The 25,847-nt window shown below is 54.1% G+C and overlaps 1 protein-coding gene across 1 annotated transcript in view; it reads left to right on the top strand.

Annotated features, from left to right (window-relative positions):
* Positions 1-25,847, top strand: part of LOC133354700 (hemicentin-1-like) — a 132,079-nt gene that overhangs the window by 96,578 nt on the left and 9,654 nt on the right. Inside the window, 37 exon segments of the mRNA XM_061571753.1 lie at positions 644-827; positions 1,939-2,036; positions 2,560-2,736; positions 3,343-3,483; positions 4,090-4,295; positions 5,442-5,523; positions 6,349-6,485; positions 7,462-7,603; positions 7,808-7,952; positions 8,243-8,370; positions 8,738-8,894; positions 9,517-9,638; positions 9,997-10,161; positions 10,728-10,835; positions 11,565-11,699; positions 12,075-12,209; positions 12,729-13,004; positions 13,494-13,711; positions 14,741-14,954; positions 15,506-15,640; positions 16,458-16,648; positions 17,180-17,206; positions 17,208-17,262; positions 17,390-17,662; positions 17,972-18,145; positions 18,431-18,601; positions 19,527-19,697; positions 20,175-20,348; positions 20,732-20,902; positions 21,404-21,553; positions 21,908-22,045; positions 22,731-22,852; positions 23,066-23,274; positions 23,276-23,352; positions 23,859-23,921; positions 24,413-24,532; positions 25,504-25,638. Of these exon segments, the coding sequence (XP_061427737.1) occupies positions 644-827; positions 1,939-2,036; positions 2,560-2,736; positions 3,343-3,483; positions 4,090-4,295; positions 5,442-5,523; positions 6,349-6,485; positions 7,462-7,603; positions 7,808-7,952; positions 8,243-8,370; positions 8,738-8,894; positions 9,517-9,638; positions 9,997-10,161; positions 10,728-10,835; positions 11,565-11,699; positions 12,075-12,209; positions 12,729-13,004; positions 13,494-13,711; positions 14,741-14,954; positions 15,506-15,640; positions 16,458-16,648; positions 17,180-17,206; positions 17,208-17,262; positions 17,390-17,662; positions 17,972-18,145; positions 18,431-18,601; positions 19,527-19,697; positions 20,175-20,348; positions 20,732-20,902; positions 21,404-21,553; positions 21,908-22,045; positions 22,731-22,852; positions 23,066-23,274; positions 23,276-23,352; positions 23,859-23,921; positions 24,413-24,532; positions 25,504-25,638 (5,526 nt within the window).

Raw genomic sequence — 25,847 nt, 5'->3', positions numbered from 1 at the left:
AGAGGTCTCAAATTCATCAGCAGCAGCAGCAACAGCGGCAGCAGTAGAAATTAACTCGGCGTAACCTGAAGCTGCCACGTGACTCTCACACTTGAACATGTACCTTTAAGTTGCTATTCACGAAGCCATAATATTCAAAAAGCAACGAAATAAATTTTACAAGTCTATTTTCTTTTGACATCTTCTGCCATGTTGCTCAACAATAACGTGTGGGGAATGTTTCAATTTGCTTGCGCCTCCATCGTCTGCGACAAAATCACCCAGTATGCACCCACTCTCGTCACCCTAGATCTCACTAGATCCAAAGCAGGGTTCAGGCTGGATGGGTGACCACCAATGCATGCCAGGTCGTTTATAGGTTGCTGCGTGCCTAATGTTGTCAGCAGGGAGCAGTGCAGCATAATCCATTACTGCAGCATTCTCCACGTCTTAAGCAACCCTCACTGACCAGGGTGTTGGTTCAAATAAAATGCATACCCTGCACTGCCCTCATCCAGCAGTGGATTGACAAAGGGGCACTCATATAAAAACGCTCACGTTTAACGTGATGTTTTTGCATTCAATATTCGCCTACCATTGTTTGTGCGCTCGTTCGACAATATGAGATTGTCTCCTCGTCCGTCCGTTTGTGCGTCGATGCCAGTTCCACCGGTGGTGGAGGGGGTCCTGGACCAGCCCCTGGAGGTCTTGGCCCCCCTGGATGGGCCGGTGAGCCTGGAGTGCATGTCCACTGGCTCACCGCCCCCACAGCTTTCCTGGCTGAAGGACGGGCTGCCCCTGCCGCTGTCTGCCCACACAATGCTGCTCTCTGCAGGGCAGGTGCTCAGGTGAGCACCAGGCTTTCTGGGCCTCTGAAAGTTTTCATTGTTTTTGCAAAGTTGCTGAGCACAGGTCCAGAGGCCAGCAACAAAGAGCACGATCATAGTTGTAAATATATCCAGGAAGTATGTTTTTTTAAAGGAAGCTATTTTGACTTCCTGGACCTTGTCTCGATGATGTGTAAAATGAAACATCTTATCTGATTGCAAATATCTGGCTGTGAGGCTTGTTCTTCAACTCACTGATGATCCAGAGCAATAATCATCGGTGTTTTAAATGCTCGTACATGCGACTATTTCATTTGTTTGGATGTGTCCAGGTAGTCAACAATGCAAATTTGTCCCAGATTGTGTGTGTGGTGGCTCAGCCAAAAAATCAGATCTTGCCATTTCAACCCAACAGGCCTTCGGAAAGAAGGCCCACTTCAAGGAATAATTTGCGAAAGAAGGTTTTTCCTGAGGAAATTCTCAGATGGAAAGATCTTTGTTCCCTCACAGTGATTGTAATCAAAATTACCTTTGAATATTGAAGAGCATTTTAATAAAGATGCCCAGAAAACATGAAGGCTCTCAAACCACGAGAAGCCAAAAGTAATTCAAATACATGGCCCCAAACAGTGAGCAGTGAGGAGGAGCAAGTGGGCCAAATGCGTAAAGAAAAATAACCAGATCATGGGACCTCCTTTGCCAGTACAAAAATATACTAATAGGGTATTTCCCCTTTTTTCTGGCAACAAAACTGACACCTTTTGCATGGAATCATGCTTACATTAACCACAATACTTGCAGTCAAATGCAAACAAAAGGCGCACGTGCGCCTTTTGGCGTCATCAGGTCGAACACCATATGAGACTAGGCTCTAAAGAAAGCTGTCTCTGGTGTGGACCAATCAGTTTCAAAGACAATGCATACATTATCAGAGTATTGTTTTTTGTTTGCATTTGACTGCAAGTATTGTGGTTAATGATAAGCATGATTCCTTGCAAAAGGTGTCAGTTTTGTTGCCAGAAAAAAGGGGAAAAACCCTATTAGTAAAAATAACCAGCTTATAAATTCGGGCAAAACCCCACGTCAACATTCTCAATGCCCGTCCTGCGTGGCGTGACCACAACGTGCGCAGGATCGCCCGAGTGCAGGCGTCGGACAGTGGGACGTACACGTGCGTGGCCTCCAACCGTGCCGGCATCACCCAGAGAGAATTCACCCTCCGGGTGCAAGGTGAGCAACAAGTCCCCCATGCTCACCACCAGAGTTGTAATCTACAGAAGCCGGGCCAAAGGCAAAATGGGGCGTCGTGAGGGTTCGTCAAACCAGCATCAACCACGTGGCCTCATTTCCTCCCTTCTCTCTATCCCCACCCCATCTATCTCCACCTACCTATCCGCTGTTGCCCAGCGTCTGATACTGCACTTTCACTGGCGTGACGACGCGCACACTGTCCAGGTGCGACGATTAGAAAGTAGCTAAAAGCTGTGGTTGAAAAAAAAAAATCTGTATTAATTCATTCATACAAGGAATATTTTTTTTTTCATTAGGCACTGTGGCATTAAAAAAAAAAGATTCCGGTTTAGTGAGTCAGATATGTCGTTGGCAACAATCAATGGCGCAGGGCACGTTTAATAGGATCCTCGCTGGCGTGCGTCGTCTAACCCAGGCACTGCCAACACGGGTGGGGGGGGGGGGTGGTGTAGTGCCACTGGAGAGCGGTCCTCAGCCAGCGCGTGCCTCCCCCTTTGCCCAGTGCCCCCTCTGCTGGAGGGCGCGGGAGACACGGAGGAGCTGCAGGTGCTGGCCGGCGCGTCCGTCACGCTGGCATGCGAGGCCACCGGCTCTCCACCGCCGATGCTCACCTGGCTGCACGAGGGCCGGCAGCTCTACCCGCCCGGCGGTGGTGGCGTCGTGTCGGCGCTCGCGCGGCGTACGTACGGTTACACCCGCGCCCCTGCCGCAAGGGGGGGGGGGAGGTGGGGGGGGGGGGGGCACGGCCAGACAGAGAAGAGATAGCTCACTCGTGCACAAGCACAGGGCGAGAAACGGTTCTTTGATTCAAGGGCACCTTCATTTTTGAGGTGGCTCGAGTGAGAGCACTGAACCCTGCAACTGCTGAAGCCTGGGTTCACATCCAAGCAGTCTTCTCTGATCAACAATGACTGCACACAAAAACTTGTCACTTAAAATATGGTTCTCCAAACAATTTATCTGAATTCCGTCCCTCAGAAGAAACCAGACAAATTTGACTGCGACCCAATTACCATTATTCTCTGCAGCTGAGTGGATGGGAAAGTGCTCGCCCCGTCTGTGTGATCTCAAAATTGGTCCTGTGAAGAGCGATCGGTGTGCGTGTGTAATTCCATGCCAGAAATAGTTCCCTTTCATGCCAGATTAGCATAATACAATTTTAACTAAACGTTATTTCCTTTCAGAGATTAAACAAAAACCTAAAACCACTTAAATGGAATGCTTCACCAAACAATGGCATCACGATGAGAGTCTTGAAGCAAGACGTTCGTTTCTGTAATTGCAGCCGAGACCTCGGCCTTTCCTAGTGAAGAGGGCCTGCTGGTGCAGATCGCGAACGCCTCGCCCGCGGACGCCGGCGTGTACAGCTGCGTGGCCGTGAACGCGGCCGGACAGACCAGCAAGCACTTCCTCCTCACCGTGCAGGGTAAAGCCACCTCGCAGCTCACCCACTCACTCGCTCAACAACGAACAACAGCGACCGCCATTTGTCACTAAGTGGCGGTGACGTCACCGCGGCGCATGTGCCAGGCTATGTTCACTTTAAGAGTTTAAGGGCACGTGAAGTGTCCAACGCCCGCTGGCAGGAGGTCACTGGACAGACCCAGGTGCCATGGATTGACTGAGATGACTGGCCGATGCACCATTCACCCACCTGCCTACTCACTCACTCGCACACGCAAATTGGTATTTTATTTAATGGATAAAATACATTGAATGTGTTATTATTCTTATTAGAAATGTCGGAACTTTTTTTTCAAACTATAGATGTTTGGACCGCCCCCACCCTTGGCAGTTTTTAGATCTGCCTCTGCCAGGACACATGGCAAGCTGGCAGCCCCTCGCAATGCGAGAAAACCTCTGCAATTACTCATCCTTAGCCTTCAGAGTTTAGACTCATCGCTGTCACTCTCTCTGTGGTCGCGTGGGGGAGACTCGGTTTGCCTGCTGCGGGCCAGGTGGTTGATTGGGCTCACGGTGAACACTCCCCCCCCCCACCCCTATAAGCTGCTTCTCCTCCTCTTGCCATCAGAGCCGCCGGTGATCGAGGGGTTGGAGGAGGAGGAGGAGGCGCGGGAGCTCAACGTGCTGCTGGGGGGCTCCTTGGAGCTGACGTGCGTGGCCGCGGGCAGCCCCCCACCCAGCCTCACGTGGCTCAAGGACGGTCGCCCCCTGCCTCATGCGCAGGGCCTCACTGTGCTTCCGGGGGGGCAGACCCTGCGCATCGCCAGTGCCACGGTGAGCGGGCGGGCATGCGGGCAGCCGGGCGGGCGGGCGGGCAGCTGGCTGGGCGGTCGGGTTGATGCCAGTATACAGTGATACCTCGGTTCACGAACGCTTCGGTTCACGAACAACTCGGTTCACGACCAGAAAATTTCATAAAAATATGCTTCGGTTCACGAACTCCGCTTCGGTTCACGAACAGGAGCCGCGCCCATTTTTATGCTAATTCCAGGCTGTCACATGGTCGTGATTTATTGTAACGGGAGCGAGCAATGCAAAATCAGCCGAGGGAGTACCCGCCTCCTCCTCCTCCTCCTCGGGGGCTCGCGACACGTGGTGCGCCCGCCTCTTCTGCCCTTCACGCGCAGGCTACACGCGCGCATGCACGCGCGCGGACGCACGCACGCGCACGCGCATGCACGCGCGCGCACCCCGGAATGAGCGGAGAGGCACACATGCGCCAGCTGTGACAGTCATCCCTCTTCACCTAAAAATAAAAAAACCCCGAGCGATGGATTTTTTTCCACGTATTTTCGTCAGCGTTGACCACAGCCCCCCGAAACGATCTCTCCTTGAAAAATCCATTATGCAAAAATGGAATGAGTGCCATGACTTTTTTGAAAAGCACCACCCCAACATAGCTGTCACGAACAGAGTGTTAAATCTCATGAATGATAATGTGGTCTCTCAAAAAAAAGGTCAGAACGGATTAACCGGATTTACATTGAACCCTATGGGAAAATGTGCCTTGGTTCACGACCAATTCGGTTCACGACCAGAGTCATTTCACGAATTAAGTTCGTGAACCGAGGTATCACTGTATTTCAGAGATGTCGGGTGATGCCAAGGGGACAGATCAGTGGACGCGTTGATTGGTCCTCCCAGATCAACGTTATCCAGCAGCAATAGTTTAAGTGGCAGGCTTCTTATTGCCCTATCCAATATCGCTATTCAGGCCTGCAAGGCACTCCAGCCTCTATGCCCTCTTTAAATATATTGTTTCCAATGGGGTTCTATTCATTTAAGTATAGATCACTCTCAATGTACGTTTAAATATGCAAAGCCAGCCTTCTGTTCGCATTTAATATTTTTTGTATCTTGCTTCCTTTGTTATCGGAATGCGGTGACCACAATAATGTGAGTTTGCAAACTCTCAACCAGGTGGAGCACGGTGGCCGTTATACCTGCCTGGCCTCCAGTCCTGCAGGCGACACAGAGAAGGAATTTCTTGTCCAAGTGCACGGTGAGTTGCACTGTCGATCCATGCTCGTAAGTGACAACCGGGTAAACCGGGTGAGACCTTTTGCAGAATCGATTAACGGTTCTGCAATGCAGGCGTCAGGCACAGTTTCCCGTGCAAGTGTATTCATGAATGCACTGATTGGCACGTGTGAATCTACACATGGCACGGTGGCCCAAGTACATCTGTTCAAGGGTAGAGTTGGCACCGTGTAATTGTTTGATTGGTTATGCCACGGCTGGTGGAAGAGCCTCCACTGCAGGCCATTCTCTCCCCATTTTTGTTCAACTGCCACCCTGGGAAATGGAATCAGGCTGGTGACCTCTGGATAGCAAGTCCAGTGTGCTAACTATCACACCATGGCAGCTGCCATTAAAAAAAGAAGTTATCATTGTATGATTATTGCTCTAGACATTTATATCTGCAACAAAACCAAAGTATTGTCTTCTGTTTTTGTATGTCGTTGCCAGTAGTGCAAATGTACTGATATCAACAATGCTGTTTCAGGGTTAGAGGAAGGGACACTCAAAAACGATTGAGTTTTATTTAATACAATAACCAAAATAATGTCGAAAGCATCACGAACAAAAAGGTAAAGACTAAGATGATGGAGGGGAGGCCCAGGATGGGGCCATTTATGGAAATGGCGATGGTACCTCGAATGCGTAAAAAGGGTCAGGTTGAGTCTACGAAAAGGGAATCAAATCCACATGCACCCAGCCAGCGATCCCTGCGACAGAGCCCCCGAGCGTTCCAAGGTAGGAGTCTGCCGTGAGAACCGGGCGAGGGGGGTCGAACCTGTCCCTCCGCTCCCTCCCTTCGTTGCAGTGCCCCCCAACATCGCGGGCAGCGTGGAGTTGCAGGACGTGAGCGTGACGCGCGGCGGGCAGGTGTCGCTCGAGTGCCGGTCGGACGCGTCGCCCCCACCCACGCTCGCTTGGCTCAAGGACGATGAACCCCTGCAGGTCTGGACACTGCCTGGGCTCCTGGCCTGGGCTCCTGGCTTGGGATGCTGGCCTGGCGTCCTGGCCTGGGATCCTGGCCTGGCCTCTTGGCCTCAGATCCTGGCCCAGGCAGTGGCAGGCAAAGAGGAAGGGGGGGGGGGGGGCCTTACGACATCAGAACGCCAAGAGAAATCCCCACGCGTATACTAATAATAATTATCGTACTTGAATTGTAAATGTTGTGGGTTTACTCTCACAACACACCGGTGGGCTGAACTAGTAACAAATTGGCATGTTTTGTTAAACGTGACAAACCTTATTTATTGGCTGTGTCTGGTGGTGGCGGGTTTAATGACACATTTATATTTATGCGATCTAACCCAAAAACCTCTATTACCAATAATAATCGTGGTCGTCGGCCATGATCATTCCACTACTGGGTAACAGGGCACCTCCTTCAAATGCGACACTTTCCATGAATTGCGGGACGCCAGTCGTAACAGGAGAATGCGTTCAGGACGAACACAAATAGGCATCGCAACAACACAGTGTGCTGTTCACAAACATAACATACATGCCGTGTGACCATCACATTGCACGTACAATGCTCTCAGCCTTGTCTAGACCACCAACTCAAGAGATATAGCAACACGCAAAGCGTGTTCGCAAACGGCAGGAAGCCACGACTCCCATTCCTATGCCTCGCTTGTCACGTTGTTATTTCTAAGAAGCACCTCTGCTGAACCGGCACACGTTTCCCGTGCGGTGAACCGACAGTGCATGCTGCCTCGTTACCAGAGGTGGATCTATAAATTTACCAAGAAGTTGCGGTCCCAGAATTTTTAGCTCTTGAAATAGATTACTAAAAAAAAACATTCAATGTATATTCTGTGGTTAATATCAATTAAAAAAACACATGATGGTGGTGGGCACCTTCCCGCTTGTAACGAACGTCCGTCGCCGCGCCCCCGGTATCCGCGACTTCCCGGCACGGCAGGCGTCCCCCCGCGTGAATATCCTCGCGAGCGGCCGCTACGTCCAGATCAGCGGTGCGGACGAGGAGGACGCAGGCCGCTACGTGTGCGTCGCCTCCAACGTGGCCGGCAGCTCGTCGCGCACCTTCACGCTCGCCGTGCTGGGTGAGACGTGCCCACTACCCCCCTCCCCCCACCCTCCGCACACATACCTGCAGGCTACACGCTGTCTCTCCCTCAATCCATTTTGGTGTTTTTCTATAACTTAATCCTACTAAGAACCGTTTTTTTTACGTAATTGATTTTTTTACACGATTGCGAACGCGGGCGCCGTGCGATCGACGCTGCGTCCTGGTTGTGTGTGTGCAGTGAGCCCCAGCGTCGTGGGGGGCTCCGGCGAGGTGAGCGTGCGTCTCGGGGGGGCGGCCGTGCTCCCGTGTGCCGCCGTGGGATCCCCGGCCCCCACCCTCAGCTGGAGGAAGGACGGGGCCCTCCTCTCGGACGACAATGCCAGGCACGGTTTTGGAACCTCGCCCCACGCGACGCTTGTTTTCCTCACGAAGATTGAAAATTATGATTATAGTAACTTACAGGTGTTTGTCAGCCCACTGCTGTTTGAATAATACAATCATTCTCTCAGCTCTCGATAGGAATTACTTCGGCGACATTCAAGCAAATGCCGTACTCTTGCGCGCATCTCGGAGTGTTCTCCGCGTGTAAGGGGAGCGGCTCTGCTCGGCACGCGAGAGGCTCGTTTAACGAGCGCCGACGCTCACCCCGACGCCGCGCGTGTGCGTGGCGCAGGTTCACGCTGCTGCCGGACGGATCGCTGGAGGTGATGTCGGTGCGAGCGAGCGACGCGGGGACGTACGTGTGCGTCGCCTCCAACGCGGCCGGATCGGACCGCCTCACCGTCACGCTCACCGTGCTCGGTACTCGTTGCCTCAGGCTGGACCGCGGTGTTGATCCGCGATGGCCCCTGCAATGTGGCTTCCGAAACCACTGACTCCCCCACATAACGTTCACATTTGTTTGTTTAACCTGGCATAGAACTCAAAAAGGCCAGGGTGAGTGAGTTTCATATGCAAGTGTGGGCCAAAATGACAAAAGCAATCAAGTAAAATGAAAGTACCGCAATGAAGCAAATACAAATCTAAGGAAAAGTCAATTATAACGTATGAACATTTTTGAACTGCAGCAATGCATTTAAAATCTGAGCCATGCCACAATGTTTAAACTTTCAAAATATGTTTTTCCTCTTTCCTTGTCTCACTACTCAACCGAGGTTTGCCTTCTCAGTGCCCCCAGGGATTGCACGAGGCCCCACGAACGTCACGGCCCTGGTGGGGGGCCAGGCCACCCTCAGCTGCGAGGCCTCCGGCCTACCCAAGCCTGCTGTCTCCTGGAAGAAAAACGGCCGCCCCTTCGGTGCTGACAGGCTGCAAATCACGCACAGGTACCCTTGCCAACGTGTCGGCCTTCAATGCCAAACAGTCGGCATGTAACAAATAATTGATGAATTAATAAAAGTTTATTTTATGCTCACGATGTAGATGTGGAATCTTGCGTGGTCAGTTACTGATAGTTTCCCAAGCTTACATTGAAACTTAACACTTAGGTTATCACGACCAATATGATTCATATTTGATTTTTCGAGTCCGATCACGTGAGTAAAATGTGTGTTGTAAACCCTCCTCCACCCAACACGGCCAGTTCATGAAGCTGTCACTTGATAGTGGGCTGCGTCGCCTGGAGGAGGGTTGATAACACACATCTTACTGATGGATTACATGATCATGTATCTTAGTGAAGTTACAAAGATTAGGCTGAAGTGATGACACAGACAATATAAATGAGAACATTTCAATGAAACAAATGATAATTCTCAAATTGAATTGTGATCTTCAATTCAGACAAGTGATTAAGTCACAGGGGCAGCAAATTGTTATATGCCTGCCAGATAGTAAATGTTTATGAAATGTAAAATGTATTAGTGGGAATGCTTTCTTTTTCTATTCATTAAAAAAAAACCTCACCATAGATATTTAAATTACAGAACCATGTTTATTGTGCTCCAGGCTGCTGTCGACAGGATCACTGCATTTCGCGTCGGCAGACCCCGAAGACACGGCTCAGTACGAATGCACAGCAGCTAATGAGGTCGGGGAAGAGCGGATCACCATTGACTTCACCGTGCTAGGTATTAGGGCATTGTATCTTCTCCACAGGCACAAACAACACGTCGGAGCGTTAATAAGGAACATGATAACGGAGTGTTTTATTTAAATTTCTCCCTTCTCCCACGGTTATTAATGTTCCTCCTGCCTACGCTGTTACCACCACTGCCATCCACTTCCTCTCCTCCCGAACGGCCGCCTTCTTTCCTACGAGCTGCAATGCTACCCTTCGTAATTGTCTCACCTATAGCCCCCTTTCACATGTACATCCCCTCCACCGCCCTCCTCCCATCCCCTCTACCGCCACCCACTTCCCCGCTGCTTCCAATCACTCCCGCCCGCCTGCCTTCCCGCTGACGCCGTCCTCCCTACCCACCCCAGTGCCCCCGTCGATCGCGGACGAGGCCGACGACCTGGTGGTCACGCACGGCTCCCCCGTGCTGCTCACGTGCCACGCGAGCGGAGCGCCCGAGCCCAGCGTGCACTGGAGCAAGGACGGCACGCGGCTGCCCAACGCCGGTGACGGATTCGCCGTGCTGTCCACCGGTAACCGTGGTGACATCTTTTTTATAACAGCAGTGGCATCTCTGTTTAAACGGCCATCACTCTGAGGTCGATGAAAACGATGTTGGTGTGATGTTATCTTCCTTGCCTGGTATGCAGGAGGTTGGGGGTTCGATCCCGACCCTGATGCCTGTATATTTGGAGTTGTCATGTGTCTCTCCTTGTGGTCGTGTGGATTTTTTTCCGGGTCCTCCGGTTTTTCCCTCCACATTGAAAACATGCATTGATATTAATCCGATTATTTTGGTGCTATAAATGTCCAAATGATGGGCCACTTTGTTGAGCTATCATTTTTGGCCATTTCGTTTCTGAAAAATAAGTTAGCACCTCAGTGGGCTTTGCCTGGTAGGATGGGGATGGTTTAGTTTTATTTGTTTGTGTTTGTTTACTTTGTACTTTGCACTACTGTCATGTTTTTGTATTTTTTGTTTGTTGTAACGTTCTTACCCCGTGCCCCGACTGGACATCTGTGAAAATATCTTTAGAGCTCATCAAGTCTCGATAAAATGTTGTTGTCCTTGATGTTGTTGTCGCGCCGTGTTCCCCAGGTACGGTGGAGGTTCCGGCGGCCACGCCGAGCCACGCGGGCCGCTACACATGCACCGCACGCAACGCGGCGGGCACGGCGCATCGGCACGTCTCTCTCACCGTGCAGGGTCAGTTGCCGCCGCCGCCACTGGCAGCCCACAGCACGCGCGGCAGGGATTGCCGGGATGATTTTGATTCTTTATCCTGGAATCCTCAAGGGCTCGGTAGGCAAGGTGGCGTGCCCCTAGGACCCGCCCCTGGAACCTGCCCCTGTAGTCGTTCGTACAAACATATTCCTTCAGCGGCGATTAAATAATTACAGAAAATCACTCGGTCAATTAAATGGGGCAATCTCAGACAAGGACCGGCCAGGTGGCTCAGTGTTGGAGTGAGCCGCTCGCATTGGAGAAGGTTGGGAGTTCAAGTCCCAGTTGGGAGTTGACTCGGCCCATCATCCCTCCAGGGTTCATAAAATTATTTCCACCTCATAAGGAAATCAACAGTGGTTGTCCTTTGGATAAAATCGTCCCTGACACAGAATTGTGGAATTTACAAAATTGGCTGTAGATGGAAATCGCTTTGAATCACAGGGCAGTCCTGTATAAATAGCTCTTGTTATATAGCTGCTTATTGTTAGGTATTGTTAGTCACTTGGTCTGTTTCTTTTCATTTTGGAGTTGGCCAAATATAGCAATATAGGACCACAAAACTTTGGAAATTGTTGGTGCCGGGTCTGGCTGCCATCCTGCTCGTCTGCGTTTGCAGCACTCGCAAGCGGCGCTTGCTCCAACAGTCTGTGAGTATGGAGCCGTTAATCAAGGACGCATTTGTCTTTGTGCCGTGCCCCCCCCCACCAGGGCCCCCCATCGTGACGGTGCCCCCCTCGTCCGTGGAGGCTACGCTGCACTCGCGCACCACGCTCTCCTGCGAGGCCTCGGGCAGGCCGCAGCCTATGCTGTCCTGGCAGAGGGAGGGCGTCGACATCGTTAGCGGTGAGCCTGAGGGTTTTATCGGCATGGAGATGGTGGCGAGAAACGCGGTTTTGTTTTGATGTCCTATCCAGGATGATGTGTTTGTGTGCATTGGGATGCTTTTGTGGGGAGAGGTAGTGCAGTGGGTAAGCGCGCTGCACTACGAACCCGGCAGCCCGAGTTCGATTTTCACTCACCATCAGTAGCAGTGGCAAATATTTGAACCAGTTCTGGGCCTCCTCTAGGTCGACTCAACGTTAAATGAGTACTTGGTGCAGTGCGGTAGAGCGTGGTGGTAGCTTCACCACCACCCTTGTGCCGTATCACTGATGGCACTTTCCCCAACCGTTTGGTAAAGCTACATTGGGGAACTTTGTCTTTGTCTGAGCATGGCAGGCGGCCGGTTTTTAGTGCAGCCGGGCGGCTCGCTGCACATCTCGCAGGTGGCGCTGTCCGACGGCGGCACGTACGTGTGCGTGGCGCAGAACGCCGCCGGCACCGTGCAGGCCAAGGTCAAGCTGCTGGTGCACGGTGGGTGCCGCGTCGCGCTCACTCACACCACCCACACCACTCGCACCACTAGGACCATGCACCCCACTCATCCCACTCGCACCACTCACCCCACTCACACCCCGCACCCCACTCACCCCACTCACACCACTCACACCACTCACCCCACTCACCCCACTCGCACCACTCGGACCACTCGGGCTATGCACCCCACTCACACCACTCACCCCACTCACTCCACTCACACCACTCACCCCACTCACCCCACTCGCACCACTTGCACCACTCGCCCCACACACACCACATTCATATTCCTGCCAAACCTACCGAGTCAAACGAGAGGCTGCCGACTTTCAAACTTTTTTTTCCCGCAAACTAGTTTTAAAAGCTCATCGTACGATTTCACTTGCTTCATTATAACGCGGCCGCTGAGCACAGGCCCAAATGCCCGATCTACGCGACAACGTAATATGTTCGGCTCTGTCCGGCGGTGGTGGCGGTACGGAGGATCGTAACGTCGCCACCTGATGCTGCCCGCAGTCCCCCCGGCGATGAGGCCCTCGGCGCGGGAACCGGTGGTCGTCTCCGGCGCGGTGGCGATCCTCCCGTGCGCTGCCGAGGGCAGCCCGGCACCCGAGCTGGCGTGGCTGGGCCCGGACGGCCGTTCCGTGCGGCGCGACGGCACCCGTCACCGCCTCCTGAGCAACGGCTCGCTGCAGGTGGGGCCGGCGCGGCCCAGCGACGCCGGCCGCTACACCTGCACGGCCTCCAATGCAGCTGGGACTGCCAGCGTGGACGTGGTGCTGACCGTGCACAGTGAGTGGCCGCTCCACGTTTCTGCGCGTTGATGCATCCGAAAGGATGTCCGCTGTGAGGATGGAGCAATGAAATCGGTTTGTGCGCAGGTGCCGGATAGATTATTGTATCGCAAGGTCGTAAGAGGTAGCAGTGGCCAGGGAAGGTTTTCATCCATCAGTAGATTGGCTGACGGTGATGACTTAGTTTAGACGCTGTATGAATCTACATTTTATTGCACTGCAAGTATGAAGTTCTATGTTGAGCCGCATGTTGAGAATTTCATCTCTCCGGCTTTCTCCAGGTACTGCTTACCGCGGGCATCTTCAGATGTCTAATTCGATGCCCGCAGTAAGCAGTGCATGGCAAAATGCTCGAGAGTAGAAATGCTGCTCACGCAGTCCGACCCCAAATACCGTCACTTGGATTACGAGCGGCCGCTAAACGTCCCGCTCGGTGCGGCTCACGTGAACGTAACCTGGTCACCGCCTCGCTCCCCCGTTGCGCCAGCCCCTCCGAGCGTCCGCGGCGCGGCCGGAAGCAGCGGTGGAGGCGGTGCGGGGGCGAGTCTCGTGGTCACCGAGGGCTCACGCACCGTGCTGCCCTGCTCAGCCGACGGGAGCCCCGCGCCGAAACTGTCGTGGCGACGCGACGGCGATGTCCTCCGCGAGCGGCCGGGCAAGTTCACCGTCCTGCAGGCCGGGGACCTCATCCTGGACGACGTGCAGGTGCCCGCGTCGATGCCTCAAAGTTCTTGTTTTTTTTTTACTTTGAATTATAGGCCCAAGTAATGCTACATGTCCAATGGTTAATTCAGTGGAAGTCAGCAGGAGGTGGATGTTATGATGGGTGGGACACGTGTGAGGGGGCGGAGGAGGGCAAGTTACCGAGACGTTGAAGCCCAGAGGTTCGGTGACAAAGGGGAAGGCTGAAAGCCAGATGGTGGTGGCGGTGAGACTGGGGAGTGGTAGTGCAGCGATTAGCGCGCTGCCCGAAAAACTCCGTGCGACCCGAGTTGAATTCCCGCTCACGGCCAACACCAGTGACTATTACGTGAACCGGTCCAGGGCCTCCCCTAGGTCGATTCAGTCTCAAATGAGTACCTGGTGCAATTTGTAAATGTCACTACCCCCTCGTGTGCCGTGCCAGCCTTCATAGGTGCTCGCTAACCGCACTTGCCCCAATAGTCTGCTAAGGCTTTACGGGGGATATTTGTCTTTGTTTGACGATGAGAGTAGGCGCTAAAAGTTAGGTCTCCACTTTACAATAATTATTGGATCTAGCAGCATCCAGGGCATTAGCCATGGTGACCTCTTGGCTTGAATGATCATCAATTAATCACAATACATGCATTGACAATTGTCTGCGTAAGACCCTAATTGTGTTCCACAAGAATTGAGTCTTTTTTTATTGCATCGCAACCCCAAAATCGCAACAATTTGTTGAATCTAAACGCACGACTTTCCCCCAATACGAGTCGGGCACCGTTTCTCCGCGTAACCGTCGACGTCAAACCGTGGACCTCGCGAGCATCAACGCCACCGCCCGCTTCGATCGCTTGCCGGCAACGATTCAGATACCCGCCACGGGGGCTGCTCGTGAAGCCGGCCACCGTGGCGACGCGAAACACACATCGCAAATCGACGACCAACTCTCCCGCCACGCGCGACGGCAACAACAACAGCAGCAACGACAATCATCGTTCACGTTCGCGAGGCGCATTTCATCCGTCCCGACGTGGGACGCGTGTGCCACAGGTGGGCGACGGCGGGGAGTACGCGTGCGTGGCGACGAGCGTGGCGGGCAGCGACGCGCGCACCACCCGCCTCGTCGTGCACGCCCCCCCGGCCTTCACGGAGAGGCCAGGCGACGTGTCGGTGGGGCGCGGTGAGCGGCTCACCCTCACCTGCGCCGCCACGGGAATCCCCGCGCCCACGCTCACCTGGAGCTTCAACAACCGCGGCCTGCCCGGTGAGACCGGGGGCAGCACGGGGGCGCGCGCGGCACCTCAAGGTGGACACGTCGATAATTTGAGATGGAGTGGAATTGGTGGGGACTGGCCACGATGGTGACCCAGGTCGCTCCTGCAAATGAAACTCATCCTTGTCTCCTGAGTTCTCACCTGGTTCAACAAAATCAACTTGAACTTCACTAGCTCAGGGTTAAAGACGAATGCTCACACGTGACAAATAGTCCAGGTGGCAGAAAAAGTGTAATTGTGACCGTAGGATCGTGGCTACAAGGACATTGAGACAAATGTGTATTCTAGCTTCACCCTTGTTATGCATCATCAGTCGCAATATAACCACCATTGTGACTGTGTACAAACCGGTTGCTGTAGACTATGTGGATTGTGTAGTAGCAGTGATGCACGTGGCAGTGGCGGCAGCAGCGGCAGCGACGGTTGTGGCAGCAGCAGCAGTGGCAGCAGTGGCAGCAGTGGCTCGGTTCTATCTCGTCTGTCGTTTCCCGCCCCCCTCCTCCCATCCCCATCATCGCCGTGGCGGCGGTGGCCGGGGCAGCGCGCGTGGACGAGGAGCGCGGGGTGAGCGAGGTCACGATCGAGCGCGCCACCAAGGACGACTCCGGCACGTACGTGTGCACGGCCGAGAACGAGGTGGCCTCCATCCGCGCCATCGGCTTCGTCTACGTGAAGGGTAAGGGAGGCCGCCGCCCGTCCCGCCACCTCCCGCCCAGCGGAGCAACCTTCTCCTCGTGCGCCATCGACGCCGGCGTCGCATGTTGGGCTCCCGGTGTAACAGGCTAAAATAACCCCTGCCCCCATTAAACCCGGGTATAGTGTGGCCCAGGCCAGAGTATACCCGGGGGGATAAAGTGTCCTCGGCTAAACTATACCCCCCGGGGGTTTAAACTCGACTGGGCCAGACCATACCCCTCCAGGCCAGAATATGCCCCATGTGAAAGTTCTAACGAATTTCAATCGATATCTAAAAAGCATATAAATTGAAGTAATAATCTCAATTTGATCAATTGAAACATTTTTAGGGTTAGGGATAGGGTTAGGGTTAGGGATAGGGTTAAGGTTAGGGTTAGGGTTAGGGATAGGGTTAGGGTTATTATTAAAGTTTTTCTGGTTGAAGCAATCAAAGTCTATGTGTTTACAGTTTTAAATAAAATGTTGGAAAAATGTAGTAATTCATGTGTATATCGCTCAACACTATTACTATCATGAGGGTATGATTTGGCCTAGAGTATAAATTGGCCTAGGCCATAATATACCCGGGCATAATCTAGCCTAGGCCGTTTTAACCCCGGGTATACTACAAACTGTTACACCGGAAAAACGGCTTCAAGCACCTCTTGTTGTAACCCGTTCGCGCTCTCGCGGCCCTGTTGAATTCAGCTTGCGTTGCGTCGTTGCGGATGCCGCGGTCGATATGTCCGGCCGCGCACGATGCGACCGCGTGGTTTGATGCTGCGCGGTTTGCCGCCGTTGTCTTTGCCCGCCGGCAGAGGCCCCGGTGTTCCGGGGCGACCTGCACCCCAGCATGGTGGAGGCCATGGGCGGCAACGCCATCCTGGATTGCGAGGCGCGGGGTGACCCCCCTCCCAGCATCCACTGGAGCCGCATGGGGGGCTCCATGCCCGGCAGCAACCGTGTGCGGCAGCTGCACAACGGCTCACTCGCGATCTACGGCACTGTGGTGCGTGGTGCCGTCGTGAGCGGCCGCGGCTGGTGGCAGTCGAGATTACAACCGCCGGTGTGACGCTCGCCATCGTTGTCATCGCTACCGATAGGAGAAGAAGAAGTAGCAGCGGCATCATCTTCTTCAGCAGCAACAGCATGATTATTATATTCTTGGTTCTTTTGGTAAAGTCACGTAAATTGAAAAAAAAATCTAAAAATTAAAATGAAATATAAATAATAATATAAAATTTCAATGAAAATAATAAAAATAATACATATTAAAAAATATATAAGCAAAAAACCCATGATGTTTCGATCGCAACACGAGCGGTCTTCTCTCCACCTAAAGCAGCATGATTGTTTAACAGTCGCGTTATAATCCCATCATGATGCATTTACATTATCCTCATAGCTGTTACAGTTGTCAGCGTCGTCCATGCTGGTGAAGGTAGCAGGCGCAGCAGTGTCTCGTCAGATAGGAGAAGAAGGGTGCAGCTTGCCGTGCATGACCTCTGCACTCCACCCCGTGTGACCCCGACCCTGGCAGAGCGAGGACTCGGGCGACTACAAGTGCTGTGGCGACCAACGACGCGGGCGCGGTGGAGCGCATGGTCACCCTCACCATCCAGAGTGAGTGAGCCGACCCGCACGGTCGAGCAGGCCGCCACCATCACCCTCACTACCATTCACCGTCGCTTTCCATCGGCGTCATCGTGTGTGACGTAACGAACGCCGTGCCGGGCGCTTCCGACGACAGGGGCGCCCTCGTTCGTGGCCGAGCCCAAGGACGAGGTGGTGGAGGCCGGCGGTCGCGTGTCCCTGCCGTGCCGCGCCGACGGGCGGCCGCGCCCCGCCGTGGAGTGGACTCGGGACGGCCACCCCCTCCCGGCCGGCGACCCCCACGTCTCGGTGCTGCCGGACGGCACGCTCGCCGTGGAGGCGGCGCGGCCCGGCGACGCGGGGCGATACGAGTGCGTCGCTCGCAACCTCCTCGGATCGGCGCTCACGGGGGCCACGGTCAGCGTGAGAGGTGCGTGCGAGTGGGCGAGCGAGCGCCCCCCATCATTATTGCCGCTTGCCTCAACCGTCTGCTGAAGGCGATATGGGGGGGGGGGATCTTTGTCTTTGTGCTCGTGCGTGCACATGGGGCTTCCCCTACACGCATAGGCGAGCTCACTCCGGCAGGTGAGGCCACGTTGGCCGGGGCCGTGGTGCCGGCAAGCCCAGAAACTGCACCCAAGCAGGTTTTGTTTGGCCGGACAGAGGGGGAAAAAACGGTCATGGCAAAGGCTGGATTAGAGGTGGGTTCAGAGTTCGAACTCAAATTTTTCCGCTGCAGTGCACGGCGCCTACTCCGCGTGGCAAGAGTGGAGTCCGTGTACGGCGACGTGCGGCGATGGAGTCCGCGAGCGCGTGCGGTCGTGCGACAACCCCGCGCCAACGAACGGGGGACGCCGGTGCGACGGCCCGGCCTCCGAGACGCAGCCCTGCCATCACGCCCTGCCGTGCCCCGGTGAGATGGGCCAGGCGCCGCCATGCCTCCATCACCGCCTGACACACGCACCTCCGATTAGCACGGTTGGCTTGCGTACGGTGCGAAAGAAGTTCAACACGCACGCATATCATCACTCGCTCACTCACTCAATCACTTACTCGCTCATCTATTCGGCTACTCACGCACCCCATTGACGGACAACCACCACTCACTAAATTACTCCCTCGGTGACTCACTCACCCACTCACTCGGCTATTCACCACAGTGACACAACTTTCCACGGACGCCCCCATGCATCCACAGTGGACGGGCGGTGGAGCGCGTGGGCCGAGTGGGGAGACTGCTCGCCGGGCTGCGGCCACGGGGAGCGCGAGCGGAGCCGCACCTGCAGCAGCCCCGCGCCGCAGCACGGCGGCCGGCCCTGCTCAGGCCTCGCCCTGGAGGTGGCCCCCTGCTTCACTCGGCCCTGCCCCGGTCAGTGCTGCTCACCCGCCAGTGACCCGAAGGACCGCTCGGTTCCCGTAACTGCCTCCCGTAGCCTCAGAGGTGCCTCCTTGAATTCGTCCTATAGATTTCATTTGCTAAAACTTTCTTTTGGTAATTTTTTAAATAAAAATTCCCGTGATGACCCTCGCGGCGCTCATTCACAGCTCAGTTCCCTCCGCTTCACTTCCCCTTCTTTATTTGCCAGTTTAAACCAAACCACAGCGAGCTGGATCGCACCTCTTTTTTCTTTGGAGCCTCTTTACTCGTGCATCTTTGCCGTCGTCTATTTTCGGCCTGTGCCCGCATTTAGTTTACAACCATCTTCTTGGTTCTTTCGGTAAAGTCACGTAGAATGGAAATAATAAAATAATAAAAAATAAAACATAATAAAATAATTCTCACGACGTTTCGGCCACAACGCAAGCAGCCGTCCTCAGGTGGAGAACAGGTCTGTCGAAAGAACCAAGAAGATGAATCCTTGCAGTCACGAAGGCTTTAAATCGAAAACACCTCGTTTGTCCGTCGCGCAAATATATCTTCTCGAGCTCCCTGAACTAGGGGGTCTTTGTCTATGTTTTTCTGCTGCGGCTGCTGATGTCCTCACATAGCACCGGTGGATTCTCCCGTGGAAAATAACCGGGCAGTTGGCTGAAAGGGATCATCCGTGTAACAAATAAAATTGACTTAAATATTGCTTTTTTATGTATTGAACAAATACGCATGTACGATACAAATATGCACGTGCAGTTGTTTTTTTTTCTAAGTGCGTTCTTGAATCCTTCAATAACATCCGTGTTTTACAGGCAAAAAACTGACTCCCGGTAGAATTACTCACTGAACTCTTAAAGTCAAACGTTTCAGACACCGTCGCCTGATTCTCATGATCCCGTCATCGCTGTCTCGTCCCTATAAGTTGATGGCGGTTGGGCCACGTGGGGATACTGGTCGGCCTGCACTACTTCCTGTGGCGGAGGAACACGGCGTCGGCAGCGCACGTGCTCAGCCCCAGTGCCAAAGCACGGCGGATCGCTCTGCGCGGGCAGCGATTCCGTGGTGGAGCCGTGCAACGAAGATTCGTGTCCCGGTTGGTTCCAGTGCGACCGTTTACAAACATCGTCATATCCCGTCCCCACTCGTACTAAATCATCGCCCGTTACTTTATTTACTCGGCCACTCGTGGCAACAATCGTGAATCCCCTACTGACAGACGAATGCCCACTGCCGAGTTACCCCTTGTTCCACACAGGGACAGCTGCCACTGGGGGGGGGGGGTACCTTTTGAAACCTGTTAAAAGGAGATGAAAGTCGCTTACCGCGTGTGAAACGCTCTGAGATGACCCCGGAGTAAGGGGGCCGCTCTATCGAAGTGAATCACTCTCCGCATCGAGTCAACCTCGTCATAATTCTCCTCCCTCTTCTTCCCCTCCTCCCCCTCCTCTCCCTCCTCTCCCTCCTTCCCCTGCTCTCCTTCCACCCCCTCCCTCTCCTCTTCCTCCCCCTCCCCTCCCTCCCTCGCACTCCTCCTCGTCCCCCCGCTTCTCCCACCTCTCCCCCCGTGCAGTGCACGGCGCTTGGGCCCCCTGGCGCGAGTGGGACGAGTGCAGCCGCACCTGCGGGGGTGGCGGCACGGCCCAGCGGCGCCGCGCGTGCGACAGCCCCTCGCCCGCGCACGGGGGCCGGGCCTGCGCGGGGCCCGACACGCAGGCCCAGCGCTGCGCCACCGAGCACTGCCCCGGTGCGTCCGGACACCGCTGAGACGCGACTCATCACTGATTCTTTTTTTGGCCGTACCTAACCATAAAAAAAATAATCCATCGTGAATCGTGACATTGGCTGCGAAACCTCCGTGATAAGTTTATTGAAAAAATATTTTGGCCACCAAATCCGCTTGATTTACCGACAAAAAAAATACTCAATCGGTGAAACACAGCATCTAGACGGTAGTTGCGCGCCATAAAAATAGCACAAGTAATTGAACTTGTGATGTGAACAATATTAGTACAAGGGAGTGTTTTCACAAGCCTGCATGTGCGCTGGCGCACACGTGTGTGCGTGCGCGCGTCCACGCGGATGTGCATTGTGCGTCGTCGGCGCGTGTCTGCGCGTGTCTGCGAGCAGTGGACGGGAGCTGGGGAGCGTGGCAGAGCTGGGACGAGTGCTCCGCTTCGTGCGGCCGCGGCAAGCGGTCGCGCGTGCGCGAGTGCGACGCTCCGCCGCCCGCCCACCACGGCCTTCCCTGCGCTGGCGAGGTCCTCCAGGTGTCCGAGTGCAACCCCCGGCCGTGCCTCGGTACGCGTCGCCCCGTGTCCCCCCGCCGCATGGGTTCGAGTCCCAGCCGTGGGCAACATTCCGCGTGCAGTGTGGCGGTGACGTGGCCCCCGGCGGTAGCGCGTCCGCCGCTTGCTGCGGGGGTTCGTGGTTGGAAACCGCGAGGCCGCCCTGGTTATGACTGCGGGTGTATTGCCACGCGAATACGCGCTGTCTGCTTCACTCGCAGTTAAAGATTTCCTTCGAAATGAGTAGCCCGTTTTGTGCTGCATAATGCTCAAACTTTGCCAAATTTGGAATCGAATCAGCCTTACATAAGCAACTGCTTTGGTGAGTAACTCTTTGCAATGGAGAAAAAAATGAAGCCAGGTGTGGTGTTGACTACACCACGCACCGGTGTGCCATGCCGGTCGTAACAGCCCCCTGCAAAAAGCACTTGCCTCTGCATTCTGCAAGGCTGCACGTGGCATCTTTGCATCTGTCGTGTGCGGCTGTGGCCGGGCTGTGGTGTGGTGCGCCCAGATTACCCGCCGCAAGTGCGGGGCAGCCTCATCGGCCAGGTGAACGACGTGGAGTTCGGCGTGGCCCAGCTGCTCGCCAACGCGACGACGGACGAGTTGAGTGGCACGCGGATCGTGGAGGCCTCCATCTCCAACGTCCCGCCCGCCATTGGTAACGCTCGCCCGTGGAAGCAGTTTCCCTTCGCCAACAACAACGTTGTCGTCATCATGAGCACAGCTGCAGAAACACTCGCAGTATCACCAGCATGAGCTTCATCGTTAGAAGCATAAAAAGCATCGCCATTGATCATGAGGATTATCATCATCAGCATCGTCGTTAGCGACAGTAATAACAGCAGTAGCATCGCCAGCAGCAGCAGCATGCTCATTATAAAAATCGCCATCGGAAGAATTATTGTCATCATCGCATGCAGAAGCAGTACCGTCGTAACTGCCAGCAGCTGCAGTAAAAGCAGAAGCAGCAGCGTCACGGCTGCCGCAGTCCGTGCTCTGCCGCGTGGCACAGGCCCGGCGCTGCGGGTGCTGGTGACGGTGCTCAGCTCCGTGTACTGGACGTCTGCGTTCGGGAACGAAGGCGCCCGGAACGGATTCCAACTCACAGGGGGCACCTTCCGCCGGGACAGCCAGCTTGCGTTCTCCACCGGTGAGGCTATGGCAGAGAGCGTGCTGTCCGTAGTGAGGGGTTGTATTCGTGGTGTTGAGTATGCAATGAGTATGTGAGGTATGGACACATCTCCCTGGCAGGGTCAGTAAATTGGCTAACCAGGGTTCTACCGCAATAATGTGGAGTTTTCCACCACTTGCTTCGAGTTGCCAATAATGAGGAGCACTTCCATGCTCGTTTGAGCAGGGAGACAGTTTATCTTACTCTTTGGGTCTTTCGGTAAAGTCACGTAGATAGGAAAAATAATATATCACGACGTTTCAATCGCAACACAGGCAATCGTCTTCACCTGAAGACTTCACCTGAATGACGATTGCTTGTGTTGCGATCGAAACGTCGTGATCTATTATTTTATATCTACGTGACTTTACCGAAAGAACCAAAGAGTATGAATTCCTGCAGTCACGAAAGCTTTGAATCATAGTTTATATTATTATACTGCAACAATTATTGCAAGAAAACGATGATAAGGATGATGATGGTCCATTAAAATTAATATTGCGGTGAGTGTGTTGGAGATAGTGATAATACTTTTATTCCCCCTTAACAATCATGTGGATGATAACCAATGACGGATGATGAAGGTGATGATGTCGTTTTTGTTGATGATGTTGTTGATGATGCTGACATTGACCATGGTGTGTCGGTGGTCGCGATGCTGCAGGGGAGACGCTGCGGCTGACGCACGTTTCTCGGGGACTCGACGCGGACGGGACGCTGCTGTTCGATTTGGTTCTCAACGGCTACCTCCCTTTGCTCGCCTCCTACGACCAGCTCTGCCCGTCGGTGCGTCGATTACCGTTGCTGTTTGTTCCCTCTCCAGTTTTATTCCACTCTTGCTATCGCTGGCGCCGTCACGAGAACGAAATTGGGCCAGATCGTCGCGCGGCCCAACCAAAACGTTGATAATTATTAATCACAATATTGGCTGTGAAAACCTACTACATGTCGAATGCCGGTTGCATAACACTCCGCTCATCCTCCCTTCACCCGCATCAGGAATTCAGTGAGGAATACATCCAGACGGGGCCCGGCAAGATCTTCTCCTACTCGGACGGCTGGCCCGGGGGCCCGGCCATCGTGAGCCAAGACGAAGCGGCGCCGGGCGGCGACTCTGATGCCGAGTCGGGCGTGACGTGCGCGTGGAACCACACGACGGCAGTTCGAGCCCACGCTGGGCCTCATGACGTCGCCCGCGCAGACGCTGCGCGTCTCGGCGATGGACTCGCGCTACGACGCCACGCGGCAGCGGCTCGCGTTCTCCCTGCAGGCCACGTTCGGCGAGGGTGCGACGAGCCAGCAGTCACGGCCCAAACGCCATTAGCTTGCCTTCTTGTCCGATTCTGCCAGACACGAGTTTCAAAGGCGGGTCAATGAGACAGTAAATTCACCCTCAACCAGGAGTTTATATCATGGCCTGGCTCAGGCTTGGCTTCGGTTCAAGTGAGCTGACTCAAAGTCCACGCTTCACTTGAGTTGGCTCTGAGACGGGCCCCAGGCACGGTCAGGATTTCCCTGGAGCTGAGCCTGAGACACACCACAGCTGAGCCACTCACTCGCGCAGCTTTGGAAGCAGCTGAGCGGCTCAAGCCTGGGCGGAGCCTAAATGTTAGAGGCTGAACCAGAGCAGAGCCTTGACTAAGAACACGACCCTGAGTGACTTTCCACTCGGCTGATTTACCATTATTATTAGTCCTTTTATAACTGCCTGGAGAACTAAGAGCAGCAAGAACAACAACAAAACTGGGGAAGAATACTTGTTTTGAATTAAAATGTTGTGTTGTTTTGGCAGGAGAGAGCACGGATGGGTGTCCGCGTGGGTTTCTCTTCGACTCAGAGGGCCCCTATTGTGGAGGTGAGTGGCTATTATTTGACCACGATGGTTCTTTCGGTAAGTTGTCCTTATCCTGGGCTGTATGTATGCTGCACGTCGTTTGCACCGTACGTAGTAAACCCCACTAATCGGAGGATTGATTTACTATATTCCGCAAAATCTGTCCATTTTACATCAACTCGAGTTTATTCTCAGAAGCCATCAACCAATTTCTTCAGAGTAAATGAAATGGTAACTCGCAGTCCCAGTTGAAACAATGAGATATTCATCAAATGTGTAGATATGTATATATGAGCTGCTTCATGGCGTTAAAGACATCGATGCCAGCGAGCCCGTTATCCATCTTTCTAACCCTCCTGTTTTTCATAGCCGATGCATCATGTCGTGATGCATCGGGCCCCGCACATTACCTCCAATATATATGTTTTAAAAGACACTGATGCAATACAAGGTGACATTCTCTCACCCCCCCACACCTTGTTCCTCTTTCTCCGCGCGTCCCCCCGGCGCAGATGTGGATGAGTGTGCGCTCGCCCCTCCGTGCTCCCACCTGTGCCAAAACGCCGTGGGCACCTTCTCATGCACCTGCCCGCGCGGCTACATTGTGGCTCCCGATGACCACACCTGTGTTGGTAACCACCCCCCCTCTCCTCCCCCCCCTCCTCCCCTGCACGCTTCGCGGTCCGCCAGCAACGTCTTGTTGAATCGCGTATCGGCGAGCATTGTAAAAAAAAAAAAAGAGGGCGACTGCTGAACCGGTAACCGCCTTCAGAATCGACGACCGCTTCGGAATTTTAGGAACCAGGAGCCGATTCCACTGGAATCTTGACAACGAATGCACTGATTGGCACGCACAGACGTACAATGCCCTACGCCACGCGCGACCTACATAGAGGCAGCAGTGGGAGGGGGAGGGTGCGTTGAAGTAACTTTGCCCCCATTGTCTCAACTGCCGCCACCAGGAGATAGACTGCAACTCCAACGCGCTAACCACTAACACCGTGGCAGCTGTAAATATGTTACATTTATTGTTAGAGACGTATCCGTGTGTGCAGCAAAGCAGACACTTTTTTGGTACTATTTTCTTTGCATTCCGATACCCGGTAATGCAAGAACAAAAGATATTGTTTTACCACTGTGGTTTTTTACTGGGGGTCAAAACGGCGGCTCGTGACTCCAGGTCGAGGAGGCTAAAGAGTTCCCCAGATTTTTCCAGTCTCGGGTGACGAACCCGGGTGGATTAATGGAATACGTGGAATGCAATGACGGTGGCTTCATCGGTGATTTGCTGCTCCGATGAGCATCGAGGCGGTGCTCTTCTTCGATTTCCTGAGCCAGTGGTGGAAATTTGACATTTATATGGTGGTGAGTTTTATCCATAGGACATCTGCTGTTGACTACCCCACAAAGTGGTCACTCCATCTTATTGACCCCAACCAGGATTTGAACTCGCTGAGCCCGGGATTGCCATCTGGCCGGATCGAGTGCATGAAATTCAGCCCAACGCCGGAGCATCATCATCATCATTATCATCACGATCATCAGCTTTTTAAAAACGAGACGCAAGCCGCCGTTATGTGTGCGCGTGTGTGCGCATGTGCAGACGTGGACGAGTGCGTGGCGGGCACGCACATGTGCCACCTGGGGCAGGACTGCGAGAACTCCGCCGGCTCGTACCGCTGCGTGGTGCGATGCGGGCCGGGCTTTACGCGGACGCCCGACGGCACGCGCTGCAGAGGTGCCCCATGCCCACGCCCCCAGGCAACCGCCCCGCCGTGCAGCCGCCCTTACGGGCACCGAGCGTGCGATGATGATGATGTGACCCCTTCTCTCCAAATTTGATCTTGTTCCGCAGGTCCCGCCCGTCTGCTCAGTAGCGATGATCGGGTCTGAGCGTAGCCCGGCCATTGCCGTCTGTCGACTGCCAATCTCACGGCTCGGCTCGTT

Source organism: Lethenteron reissneri, chromosome 48, assembly GCF_015708825.2.
Source record: "Lethenteron reissneri isolate LAM-NWPU_2019-01 chromosome 48, ASM1570882v1, whole genome shotgun sequence".
Lineage (NCBI taxonomy): Eukaryota > Metazoa > Chordata > Hyperoartia > Petromyzontiformes > Petromyzontidae > Lethenteron > Lethenteron reissneri.
Note: the sequence above shows the minus strand (reverse complement) of the source record. Positions and strands in the feature narration are given on the sequence as shown.